The 14,192-nt window shown below is 45.0% G+C and overlaps 1 protein-coding gene across 4 annotated transcripts in view; it reads left to right on the forward strand.

Annotated features, from left to right (window-relative positions):
- Window positions 1–14,192, forward strand: part of mast1 (microtubule associated serine/threonine kinase 1) — a 176,976-nt gene that overhangs the window by 55,663 nt on the left and 107,121 nt on the right. For 2 of the 4 annotated variants that reach the window (XM_008103095.3, XM_008103097.3), the window contains exon 1: window positions 11,930–12,929. The exons of 1 other annotated variant lie outside the window; for it this stretch is intronic. In XM_008103095.3, the coding sequence (XP_008101302.1) occupies window positions 12,844–12,929 (86 nt within the window). In that variant the 5' untranslated portion in view covers window positions 11,930–12,843. Of the gene's footprint in view, window positions 1–11,924; window positions 12,930–14,192 lie in introns of those variants that run through there. One more of the 4 variants, XM_008103094.3, reaches the window with a different exon arrangement.

Genomic DNA, 14,192 nt, shown 5'->3' on the forward strand with positions numbered 1-14,192 from the left:
ACTAGAGTCGATGTTAACTTCCTAACTGACACGTTGACACCGCGATGGCTAGCCTGTGTCCAGAACTTTTATGGGACTTCAAAAACTTCCCCAAACCAGGTGCCTGAGTTCACATTTTCCCAAGGGAAACGGACTGAAGACAACAACTTTGCCAGATGCAACCCTCCCTGAAAACTCTCAAGGGAATCGGTTTAATTAGCGTCCTCTCTCTCCCCTAATCTCGCGCTTCGTCTCCGAGTCTCTTTCTCAGAGCGGAATGTTTTGAGAAACGATCTCCTATCAAAAGGAACACTTTCCGGAGAACCAGGCTCTGTTTCAAGGGCTTTTGTAATTAGCTTTGGGCCCAAACTGTCAACAGGGAACATCTGGAAGGGAACAGAATCTTGCTGAGTTGGAACAAACCCCATATCCTCTTCAGTCTGATCTATAATGGCTGCAGGGTCATGACTCGAGGGTCTCTGAGATATCACAATACCCACCAAACTCTTCCAGTATTATCTGTCATGGGAGTGCTGTGTGCCAAGTTTGGTTCAGCTCCATCGTTGGTGGAGTTCAGAATGCTCTTTGATTGTAGATGAACTACAAGCAACTGCAACTCCCAAATGACAAAATCACCCCTCCCCCCAACCCCATCAGTATTCAAAATTTGGGTGTATCGGGTATTTGTCACAAATGTGGTCCAGTGAATGAAAATACATCCTGCATATCAGATATTTACATTGTGATCCACAGCAGTAGCAAAATGACAGTTATAAAGTAGCAACGAAAATAATTTTATGGTTGGAGGTCACCATAACACGAGGAACTGTATTAAGGGGTCGCAGCATTAGGAGGGTTGAGAACCAGTGATGTAGAGGAAGGTGCCCAAAATTTTGGAAACTAAGTCCTATGAGGAGCAGCTTTGGGAGCTGAGTATGTTAAAATTGGGGAAGAGAAGGCTAGGAGGGGACATGAGAGCCATGTTTAAATATTCAAAAGGATGTCATTTTGAGGAGGGAACAAGCCTTCTTTCTGCTGCTTTAGAAACTAGGACACAGAGCAATGAATTCAAACTGCAGGAAAAGAGATTCTACCGAAAATTAGGGGGAAGTTCCTTATTGTAGGAGCTTTCAACAATGGTATACCATGCCTCAAAGTGTGGTAGAATCTCCTTCTCTTTGGGTTTTTATACAGAGACTGGATGGCCATCTGTCAGAGGTGCTTTGATTGTATATTCCTGTATGGCAGAAGGAGGTTGGATTGGACTGCCCTTGGGATCCCTTCCAACTCATTGATTCTAGAGCAGTTGGCATATGCCACTAGGACTACCCTGAGCTGCCTAAATACCCTTCTTACTGCCATTCCTTCCTTACCTTGCTGTCACCCGTGCTCAGCCATCGGCATAACTATATCCTGTGCCATCACCTTGGTTTAAGGGCTACTTTACATATCATGACTGCCCTGTGAAGGATGACGAATCTTCCTGGGGTGATGCTTTGCATGGCTATATGTACATTTGTCCTATTTGCATCTAGTATGTCCTTGGTAGTGGTGGAAATTTGTATATGAGCATTGTGTACAAGTGGGGTGGTAAAATGGGCAGCTCTGCTACATGGAACACTGCTTTCAGGTGGTGCATTTCAACAGCCTCAACATGATGGCCATTGAAAAAATATACTGGATAAAAAATTAAAAGAGAATATAGACAAAATTGGAGATTGGATAAAAGCGGACATGTAGAAAGAAACTATACTGAGAGAGAATTTAGAGATATTAAATTCTCATGGTTCCAATGCTTACAGCTAGAACAAGAACTGGATAAAAAATAATGGGGAAGGAGGCAATCCTACACAATTTGAACAAATGATACAAAAGGAAAAAGCAATGGGAATACACCATAGGATGAAAGGAATAACCAGTAAATTGTATAAGATATTAATTGAAATCAAGGGGGGGGGAATTAAAGGATGCATTATTAAGAGAGCTATGGGAGGAAGATTTAGGGATTAAGATAAGGGAAGTGGATTGGATACAGTTACGGAATCAAAGATATTTAAGGAACCTATAGATACGTGTCAAAAAATTATTATAAACTGGTTTGGAAATGGTACTTAACACCAGTAAAGATAAGGTAAGGTAAAGGTTTCCCCTGACGTTAAGTCCAGTCGTGACCGACTCTGGGCGTTGGTGCTCATCTCCATTTCTAAGCTGAAGAGCCGGCATTGTCCGTAGACACCTCCAAGGTCATGTGGCTGGCATGACTGCATGGAGCGCTGTTACCTTCCCGACAGAGCCGTGTCTATTGATCTACTCACATTTGCTAGGTTGGCAGGAGCGGGGTTAACAGCAGGCACTCATTCCGCTCCTGGGATTTGAACCTGGCACCTTTTGGTCCGCAAGTTCAGCAGCTTAGTGCTTTAACACACTGTGCCACCAGGGGCCCCTGGTGTTTGTTACGTTTTATTAAATTCAGTAGAAATTTAATTCTGGGTTGTAGTAAAGACACGTTGAGTCAGGGAATGTCTCTTAAACCCATTTAGGTTCAATGTATGTATCTTGATAACTGCATATTAAAATATCTGGACATCTGAGATTTTCTGCTTTCTGGGGTGTGCATTTTACATTTCGCAGTCTGGTTTTAGGCCTGGTCATGGAATGGAGGTAGCTTTGGTCACCTTGGTGGATGACCTCCGCAGAGAACTAGATGGGAGTGTGTCTCTGCTGGTTCTTTTGGATCTCTCAGCAGCTTTCGATACTATTGACCATGGTATCTTTCTGGGTCAGCTCTCCAGAATGGGACTTGGGGGAATTGCTTTGCAGTGGCTCCGCTCCTTCCTGGAGGATTGTACCCAGATGGTGGTGCTAGGGGACATCTCCTCGGACCCCTGGACATTGACTTGTGGAGTCCTACAAGATTCTATTCTTTCTCCCAGCTTTTAAACATTTACGTGAAACGGTTGGGTGAGATCACCTGGAGTTTTGGAGTTGCGTGTCATCGCTATGGAGATGACACACAACCCTTCTACTCTTTTCCACCTCATTCCAAGGAAGCTCCCCAGATCCTGGACCAATGCCTGGCAGCTGTGATGGACTGAATGAGGGCTAACAAGCTGAGGCTTAATCTAGACAAGACAGAGGTCCTCTTGGTCGATTGCGGGGCCGATTGGGGTATAGGGTGGCAACCTGTACTCAACAGGGTTGCACTCCCCCTGAGGACTGTCTGGGGGTCCTCCTGTGTTTTATTTTTATTTTTATTGTATATTGTTCAATGTATTTATGCTGTTGTTTTTGTAAATTGTGCTAGTTGGGCCTTGCCCCATGTTAGCCGCCCCGAGTCCCCATGGGGAGATGGTGGCGGGGTATAAATAAAGTTATTATTATTATTATTATTGAAGCTCAGGTGTCGGCGGTGGCTGGGAGGTCTTTCGTACAGTTAAAACTTGCGTGCCAGCTCTGACCGTATCTCGAGAACCCTGACTTGGCCATGGTGGTCCACACCTTAGTTATATCTAAAATAGATTACTGCAACGTACTCTATGTGGGGCTGCCTTTGAAGACGGCTCAGAAATTACAGTCAGTGCAAAGGTTGGCAGCCAGATTACTAACTAGTATTAGATTACTAATAGAGAACATACCACGCCCCTATTAAAACAGCTCCACTGGCTGCCGACAAGTTTCCAGTCCCAATTCAAAGTGGAAGTTATTACTTACAAAGCCCTATACATTTTGGATCCAACCTGTCTTCGTGACCACATCTCCCCCTATGAACCAGCGTAGGCTTTAAGATCTGTCAGGGAGACCTTCCTCTCGGTCCCGCCTCCATCTCAAGTGTGGTTGGTGGGGACAAGGGAGAGGGCCTTCTTGGTGGTGGCTCCTCGGCTTTGGAATGCCTTCCCCAGAGAAGTTAGGCTAGGAGTCTTTCCAAAGTGTTTTTGGAAAAACTTGAAAACATGGCTCTTCAAGTAAGCCTTTGAACATGATCAAAACATCAGATAAAACTTGAGGAAAAAGCGAATTTGCTGACTCCGACACTTTATGTGACTGAAATGGATATGGCCTATTTTGAATCCACAGATCACTGCATTTTACTATTTTATTTAAACCAGTAGGGGTTTTTATATGTTGTTTGATTTATATTGGTTTATGTAAATTGATATTGTTATTGTTTTATAAAATGTTGATATGTATTTTATTGTATCTTGTGTATTCTGCTGCACTACTACATGCTTTTGTAAGCTGCCCCGAGTCTCTTTTGGGAGATGGTGGCAGGATATAAACAAACAAACAAATAAATAAATAAATAAATATTATTAAGGTAAAGGTTCTTCCCTGACACTAAGTCTAGTTGTGTCCGACTCTGGGAGTTGGTGCTCATCTCCATTTCTAAGCCGAAGAGCCAGTGTTGTCCGTAGACACCTCCAAGGTTATGTGGCCAGCATGACTGCATGGAGTGCCATTACCTGCCTGCCAGAGTGGTACCTATTGATCTACTTACATTTGCATGTTTTCAGACTGCTAGATTGGCAGAAGCTGGAGCTAATAGTGGGAGCTCACCCTGCTCCCTGGATTCGGTAAGCAAGTTCATCAGCTCAGCGGTTTAATCCACTGCGCCATCAGGGCTCAATAATTAAACAATTATTGATTATTTAATTATTTAATAATTATTTATTATTAATCAATTATTATTAAACTCGATGGGAATTCAATCCGGTTCTAGTAAAGACGTCTTGAATCAGGTCATGCCTCTAAACCTATTTCCTTGGAGGCAACTGAAATTCATTGTTACCTTTGTCCCGCTAAGGGCCAGAGGGAAAACATGGGTGCCCAGTGCTTCTGCTGTACCATTCACTAGCATTGTAATTTTATACCTTCCTTCACAGAAGTAAGCCCAAATGATTTCAGTGAGAATTACTCTCAGGTAAGAAGGCAGAGGATTACAGTTTTATTGGATAATAAATTCCTTTGGATTCAGTAGGATTTTTAAAAATATGAGAAGTGTATGAGTTTTTGTAGCTTTTGGGCTGATGAGTTTACAAACTAGCTATTCAATTCTTTAGGGGTTTTTCTTTCTTTCTTCAATCCTGTTAATCCTTAGGAAGATCATGTGGGCAACTTTAAATGTCACGGGCTTAAGTGAATGAAGAGGCATTTAATTCTTCTGACACACACATAGGCACATGGTTTTGCACATACATATTCACATAGGACAGACTGCAGGTGTGGGGTTGCAGAAGGATAAGAGAAAGAGTGAATCCGGCGAGTGATTGACATTTCAGGTAATTTGCAAGTAGGAGCACGTGTCAAGCATTGCAGTCTCAGGCCCTTCCATACAGCCTTATAATATATCAAGGCAGGAAATCCCACAATATCTGCTTTGAACTGGGTTATCTGAATTCACACTGCCATATATTCCAGTTCAAAGCAGATATTGTGGGATTTCCTGCCTTGATACTCTAGGTTATATAGCTGTGTGGAAGGGCCCTCAATGAATAAACTTTGTCTAAACTCAATCATACTTACTTTTGAGGTGACACAGATCGAATTGTTCTGTAAGCTCACTTGAAAAATTGGGTCAGACTGCTGTGCTGTATAGTCAGCCCTCTATATCCACTGGGATTCGGGGGCATGGACCCCACTTAAGTGGGGAAATTATCAAATTAAAACCCCCTTTTTTATCTGAGATAACATCTACTAAAAATCTCTCAGTTCTCCAGCACATCTTTATGGATGTTAACCATAGGATCGCACTGGAATACCAACAGATGCCTGGAGAAATGTTCTCTCTAGACCAGTGGTTCTCAACCTGTGGGTCCCCAGGTGTTTTGGCCTACAACTCCGAAAAATCCCAGCCAGTTTACCAGCTGTTAGGATTTCTGGGAGTTGAAGGCCAAAACATCTGGGGACCCACAGGTTGAGAACCACTTCTCTAGATCCAGTAGTGCAGAAGCTGACCATAGAATTCATAGAACAGGCTCCACCTACACCGTAAAATTAATGCAGTTTGCCACCACTTTAACTGCTATGGCTCAATGCTATGGAATCCTGGGAGTTGCAGCTTTGTAAGGCCTTTGCACTTCTTGGCAAAGAAACCTGAAGACCTATCCCATCCTATCCCAAACTCTCCTAGACAACTCTTCGACACTTTGCCCATGCACTTTATTAAATAGTCTTGAAACTATGCACGTTTTGACTTGACCACCCCCATCCTACCCATTAGTGGTGATGTTTGTTTTTATTATTTTATCTTTTATCTGGTTATCATGGTGTTATATTATATTATTGTGTTTTAATCTGTTTATTTTACTCAATTGTTGTGTTGATACTGTTTATTTAGATATTTATACTTGTTTTAACTTGTCATACCTTGTTCCTGTTTTTGGGCTTTGGCCACATGTTAGCCACCCCGAGTCTCTTTGGGGAGATGGAGGCAGGATAGAAAAATAAATTATTATTATTATTATGACACAACAAACAAGATAGATATGCTGGATGTCGTATCACAAAATCACAAGTCAAACACTTCCCAAGTGTCTAGAACTGTGTGATGTATTTTCGGATGATGAGTGCAGATTCTAGTAGGGTGGCCTTTTGCAGTTGGCAGATCGTAATTTTGTCAATGTGTATTGTTTCCAAATGCCGGCTGAGATATTTTGGCACGGCACCCAATGTGCCGACCACCTGCACTGGTTTCTGCCAGAGTCTTTGAAGTTCAATCTTGAGGTCCTGAATTTTTCCTGTTGTTTTTCGTCAATGCGTCTGTCACCTGGGATAGCGACATCAATGATCCAAACCTTTTTCTTTTCCACAACTGTGATGTCTGGTGTGTTGTGTTCCAGAATTTTTTCAGTCTGGATTCAGAAATCCCACCGTATCTTTGCGTGCTCATTTTCCAATACTTTTGCAGGTTTGTGATCCCACCAGTTCTTTACTGCTGGGGGGTGGTACTTGAGGCATAAGTTCCAATTGATCATTTGGGCCACATGGTTGTGCCTCTGTTTGTAGTCTGTGCGATTTTCTTACAACAGCTGAGGATATGATCAATGGTTTCGTCAGTTTCCTTTCACAGTCTGCATTTTGGTTCATCAGCTGATTTTTCGATTATTATTATTATTATTATTATTACCTGTACTTTGTGCTGTAGCTATACGTTCTCTGCTTTGCATGGCAGTTGTGCATCCGATGTTGTGTAGTACTGTTGTGCATCATGCATTGTGCAATGGCACCTAGTCATGGACATGTGTGGTGCAATCATGCTATGCCACATGGCGTTTGTACAGTGCTTGTGTACTGTTTCTCTGTGTTCAGATATGAGCACCACGTTGAGAACCCAAAGGGTGCTCACCAATGCGTCGTCTTCATCATGGAAAGAAGTGACAAGTGGAGTGCCGCAGGGCTCCGTCCTGGGCCCGGTTCTGTTCAACATCTTTATTAACGACTTAGACGAAGGGTTAGAAGGCACGATCATCAAGTTTGCAGATGACACCAAACTCGGAGGGATAGCTAACACTCCAGAAGACAGGAGCAGAATTCAAAACGATCTTGACAGACTAGAGAGATGGGCCGAAACTAACAAAATGAAGTTCAACAGGGACAAATGCAAGATACTTCACTTCGGCAGAAAAAATGGAAATCAAAGATACAGAATGGGGGACGCCTGGCTTGACAGCAGTGTGTGCGAAAAAGATCTTGGAGTCCTCATGGACAACAAGTTAAACATGAGCCTACAATGTGATGCGGCAGCTAAAAAAGCCAATGGGATTTTGGCCTGCATCAATAGGGGAATAACGTCTAGATCCAGGGAAGTCATGCTCCCCCTCTATTCTGCCTTGGTCAGACCACACCTGGAATACTGTGTCCAGTTTTGGGCACCGCAGATGAAGGGAGATGCTGACAAGCTGGAAAGCGTCCAGAGGAGGGCAACTAAAATGATTAAGGGTCTGGAGAACAAGCCCTATGAGGAGAGGCTTAAAGAGCTGGGCATGTTTAGCCTGCAGAAGAGAAGGCTGAGAGGAGACATGATAGCCATGTACAAATATGTGAGGGGAAGTCATAGGGAGGAGGGAGCAAGCTTATTTTCTGCTGCCCTGCAGACTAGGACACGGAACAATGGCTTCAAACTACAGGAAAGGAGATTCCACCTGAACATCAGGAAGAACTTCCTCACTGTGAGGGCTGTTCGGCAGTGGAACTCTCTCCCCCGGGCCGTGGTGGAGGCTCCTTCTTTGGAGGCTTTTAAGCAGAGGCTGGATGGCCATCTGTCGGGGGTGCTTTGAATGCGATTTCCTGCTTCTTAGCGGGGGGTTGGACTAGATGGCCCTTGAGGTCTCTTCCAACTCTACTATTCTATGATTCTATGATTCTATGATAATGTTTCATTACAGCTTTTTTGAGTAGGATATCATCTAGCAAAAGCTAAGATGATAGGGGTTGTAGTTTAGGACATCTGGAGATTATGGGAAAAGGGACCTGGGACACTTTAGAGGGTCAGAAGGGGATCCCCAAAGAGGATCTCCACTCTTGATATCAGCTTTTCATTGACATGAAGGTTTGGGAATGAATTTTGCAATATGTATTCTGAAATGCTACAGTATAGTGTCGCTATCCAACCTACGCTTATGCACTGTTGCGTATTATCCAATGCAGTCTGCCTATTAGTAGTCAATGTTTTTGTAGTCAATGTTTTCAATACATTGCAATGTTTTGGTGCTAAATTCGTAAATACACTAATTACTACATATTGTTATTGTATATTGAACTGCTTTTTCTGTCGATTTGTTGTAAAACATTATGTTTTGGTGTTTAATTTGTAAAATCACAATGTAATTTGATGTTTAACAGGTTTTCCCTTAATCCCTCCTTATTATCCAACATTTTTACTTATCCAACGTTCTGCCAGCCCGTTTATGTTGGATAAGTGAGACTCTACTGTATTAGCTATCTGTGGGAGAGTGCCAGATATTATCCATTGAAGGTTTGAATTTTCCCGTGATTGTCTGGCCAAAAAAGCTTCTCACAGCCTTTTGCTGTGTTGTTGCTTATTTCACCCACCCACCCACCCTGCCATGCTGTCACCCAGGGTTTACCGTTCTTCGCCAATTCTATCGATTGCATCACTTTACATTACTCATAGGCATGTCAGAATATTTTTTTAGAGGGAGAGAAAAAGTAAAACATGAACATATACAAAGGTGAAATAACATCAGCCAAGCAGGTTGAAGATGAATTAGCTTACTGGTGTTGTCCTGTTCACCTTTTGTAACATTTGCCAAGGGAACAGGCATGGTGTGTTCTGACAAGGGCAAAGAATGAAGACTAGACATCCATTAACACTTCAGAATTGCAGCACTGTTATTCCATTTTAATTGCCATGGCTATACCTTAGGGAATCCTGGGATTGGTATCTTGGGAGGCGGGGTCATTGAGAGTTTTCACTCTGATGCCTCTGACCAAACTGTCAATCCCAGGATTCCAAATGATTAAGCCTTGGTAGTTAAAGCAGAATTATATTTCTATAATTGTGTAGTGGTCACCTTGGTGGATGACCTCTGCAGAGAACTAGAGAGGGGGAGTGTGTCCTTGTAGCTTCCCTTGGACATCTCAACGGTTTTTGATACCATTGACCATGGTATCCTTCTATAATGGCTCTCCGGAATGGGTCTTGGGGGCACTGCTCTGCATTGGCTTCACTCCTTCCTGGAGGATTGCACCCGGTTGGTGAAGCTGAGAGACATCTGCTCGGACCCCTGACCATTGACCTGTGGGGTCCTGCAAGGTTCCATTCTATCCCCCATGCTTTTCAACATCTACATGAAACCACTGGGTGAGGTCATCCAGAGCTTTGGAGTTCGGTGCCATCTCAATGCAGATGACACCCAACTCTATTACTCTTCTCCATCAAATTCCAAGGAAGCTCCCCGGATCCTGGACCAGTGCCTGGCCACTGTGAAGGACTGAAGCTTAATCCAGACAAGACAGAGGTCCTCCTGGTTAGTTGCGGGGCCGATCTGGGTATTGGGTGGCAACCTGTGCTCAATGGGGTTACACTCCCCTGAGGATACAGGTCCACAGTCTAGGTCTCCTCCTGGACTCAGCACTGACACTGGAGGCTCAGGTGTTGGCGGTGGCCGGGAGAGCCTTTGCACAATTAAAACATGTGTGTCAGCTGTGACCATACCTTGAGAAGCCTGGCTTGGCCACAGTGGTCCACGCCTTAGTTACATCCAGACTGAATTACTGCAACGCACTCTTTGTGGGGCTGCCTTTGAAGATGGACTGGAAACTGCAACTGGTGCAAAGGTCAGCAGCCAAGGTGTTAACTGGAACTAATTATAGCAAGTGGACGATGTCCCTATTAAAACAGCTCCACTGGTTGCTGATAAGTTTCTGGTCCCAATTCAAAGTGCAAGTTATCACCTACAAAGCCCTAAACCAGTGGTTCCCAAACATTTTTGGCCTACCGCCAGAAAAAATATTACTCAGCGCCCCCTGGAAATGTTTTTTTTAAAAAATTTAATAGCAATTAAACAGAAATATATATATATACAGGTGCATATGGCAAATGCACTTGTGGCCATCACCGCCCCCCTGGATCGCTGCAGCACCCACCAGGGGGCAGTAGTGCCCTCTTTGGGAATCACTGCCCTAAACGGTTTAGTCCTGCCTGTCTTCGTTACTGCATTTCCCCCAATAAACTGATGAAGACCCTAAGATCTGCCAGGGAGGCCCTTCTCTCACTCCCGCCACTCTGTTACAAGTACAGTTGGTGGGGACAAGACAGAGGGCCTTCTTGGTGGTGGCCCCCCAGCTCTGGAACTCCCGCCCCAAGGAGAGTAGCCAACACCAACTCTGTCTACCTTCCACAGAGACCTCAAAACATGTGCATTTGATAATGGTTAGGCCCCTGTCCATGAATGTCCAGCCTAAATGGACCGTCAGATGGAACTCAACACTTTACCCCTAGCCCTGGCCCTATAATCCGCTACTTGCACAATGCCCATGCCCAGTCCCCTCTAATTTCTGATCTGCCCACCTTATGCCTGGTTCTGGTTATTAACGTTTGCTCTGATTCATTTTAATGATATTTTTATATTCTACTGTTTTTAATTGTTTAATTAGATTGCTACTTTTTATGTTTTAAATGTTTTTTACTTGTTTTACTCTCTTGTTACTGGCTTGGTCCTGCTTATAATCTGCCCTGAGTCCCTTCACGGAGATGGTGGTGGGATATAAAAATAAAGTTATTATTATTACTATTGGAGCCCCGGTGACGAAGTGCGTTAAAGCGCTGAGCTGCTGAACTTGCAGACCTAAAGGTCCCAGGTTCAAACCCCAGGAGCGGCCGCTGTTAGCTCCAGCTCCTGCCAACCTAGCAGTTCGAAAACATGCCAATCTGAGTAGATCAATAGGTACCGCTCCGGCGGGAAGGTAACGGCGCTCCATGCAGTCATGCCGGCCACATGATCGTGGAGGTGTCTACAGACAACGCCGGCTCTTCGGCTTAGAAATGGAGATGAGCATCAACCCCCAGAGTCAGACATGACTGGACTTAACGTCAGGGGAAACCTTTACCTTTTTTATTATTACTATTATTATTATAGTGTGAAAGGAGTCTTGGCATAGTGATGATGTATATCAGCCATACTGTGTCATGGCTGAAGAGTGATGCGTTCTTGGGTACCACTGTGGAGTTTTTTTGCTCTTACTTGCTTCTCACAAGCCGGACCTACCATTTTGCATGGCAACACTTAGATTACATTTCAAAGGGAATTGCACTGTGTGTTGTGAGTATGAGTTATTTGCTGTATGACATTCAATCTCAATGTCTTCAGCATGTTCAAAAGCAATTCCGAAATACAGCCTCCTTTTGGAAGGAGCGTGTTGAGATTGAGAGAAGGTGAAATTTGAACAAGGGATTTCCCTGTTTGTGACTCAGTTTCTTAGCCACTCTGACACTCTTGGGCAGTTGCCATGCCCAGTGTTGAGGGGAAGTAGCCAGCTCAAAACTGGCTGTCATGAAGAATTCTATTTAAAAGTTTAATGCCTTTCTCAAGACAATTTTCTTCAGTGTCCCTGGGAACATTTGATTGTCTTTAGAACAGACCAGCCTGCATTGACCAGAAAGCGTCACATACTGAGACATGTACACTATTTCCCAAATTCAACATGAATGCGTAGGTTAACGGCTATTGGCTGCTTAGATCCGCTTCAGACCAGCCCTGCATTGAAATCAAAAACTAGAGCAGCCCGTTGTGTGCCTCTGCCTCTCCCAGCCTTTGGTACCGTGCCATCTTGGAGCCGACAGCATCCAAAGCTCAGCGTACAAACAGCCAGTGTGTGCATGTAGAGATAGAGATGCCCCTGGGTATGCTTTGGTGGCATTTACACAGCACGGGATGGTGGTGGGTACATTTGCATGCCCTCTTTGGGTTTACAGAGAGGGAAACCCTTTCTTTGCACAAAACACTTACTATGCATTTGTGCTTATCAGTGTGAAGAATAATGCACCCCCACAGTATGCTGATATTTGTACACAGTAAATGTGTGCGATACACTCAATCCACACCCTGATGCAGAGCAGAACCGCTTTCCGCGTGTGCTCATGCACACTGGCACTCATACAGCGCCGCCCCCTCACGCCTCCCCCTCCTACCTCGCACTCCCCCTCCCTCCTCCTCTCTCTTTCTTCCCCCTCCATTCCTGTCCTTCTCTTCCTTCAGAAGGGAAGAAGCTTTGCCACAGACCTTCCCTTCTCCCCCCTTTTTTTTGCTCCAGTGGGGTGGCTGAAAAAGGGCTTCAGCAGCAGCAGCATAATACCTAAACAGCAAGCCTCCCCCAAAAAACTCGCCATCATGACCCCCCTGGGGGATGATGTCTGAGTCCCTGTGGACAGCGCTCTCCAATTTCTCTATGCCCGATTTCCTTGACAGCAGCATGTTTCGCCGCACAAAAAGGTACAGAGAAAGGAAGCTTTCGGCCTCCGTTCCTCCATCTTCTTTCCCTTCTCCATCCCTCTGTGGCCCCTCCCTGCTCCCCTTCTTCCATTCCTCCATCCTCACCTCTTTGTCCATCATTCCTTTCCCTGTCTCACCTCCATCACCTCCTCCCCCATGTCCTCTTCGATCATCCCCCTTCTGCCCACTCAAACATATTTGTTCTTCCTTGCAGCCTGTATGCCACAAATAGGTGTGAAGGAAGAGCGCCGGCTATTTTATGCTTGCAGGGATGGGAAGGGTGCGATCTCCCTCCTCCTTCTATCCCTTTTCTTCCCCCACCAGCGCTCCCTCATCATGACCAGGCAGCTGAAACCATCCCTGGGGAAGTGGCGTCTTGGGGGGTGGGGTGGGGTTGCAGTGGCTTATGGCGCAGTTGCAGGGAGGGGGAGAAAGATTCACAAAGGGTAGGGTGCCATGGTAACTGCCAGCGATACACGGATGTATATGAATTGGCAACACTGCCTATTGATAAATGGTCTTTCTCTCCCCCTCCCCTCCTGCAGCGCTCTGGTTGGTCCATCCATCTGTCCCTCTGTCTAGCTGATGTTCTGGTTTGAGACTGTCTTAATATCCCCCTTCTACTGGCTCACCTTTCTACTTGGAGCCCCGGTGGCAAAGTGCGTTAAAGCACTGAGCTGGAGACCGAAAGGTCCCAGGTTCAAACCCCGGGAGTGGCGTGAGCGTCCGCTGTTAGCCCCAGCTCCTGCTAACCTAGCAGTTCGAAAATTTGCCAATGTGAGTAGATCAATAGGTACCACTCCGGCGGGAAGGTAACGGCGCTCATGTAGTCATGCAGGCCACATGACCTTGGAGGTGTCTACGGACAATGCCGGCTCTTCGGCTTAGAAATGGAGATGAGCACCAACCCCCAGAGTCGGTCACGACTGGACTTAACGTCAGGGGAAAACATTTACCTTTACCGTACTGGCTCACCTGGGCCCCTTCCGCACAGCTGAATAAAATCCCACATTATCTGCTTTGAACTGGGATATATGGCAGTGTGGACTCAGATAACCCAGTTCAAAGCAGATATGGTGGAATTTTCTGTCTTGATATTCTGGGTTATATGGCTGTGAGGAAGGGCCCCTGATCTCCCTTGACCTGCTTGTGGCTGCTGGACTTCAAGAGGGACAAACATGGCCTGAGATGTGTGTGAGAGAAAGGCTGGATAGAAATTGGTAGTGAGAAACGCAGCAGTGAAATGGTGATGAATGAGAGGTA

The sequence above is a fragment of the Anolis carolinensis genome, chromosome 2 (assembly GCF_035594765.1).
Source record: "Anolis carolinensis isolate JA03-04 chromosome 2, rAnoCar3.1.pri, whole genome shotgun sequence".
Classification (NCBI taxonomy): Eukaryota; Metazoa; Chordata; class Lepidosauria; order Squamata; family Dactyloidae; genus Anolis; species Anolis carolinensis.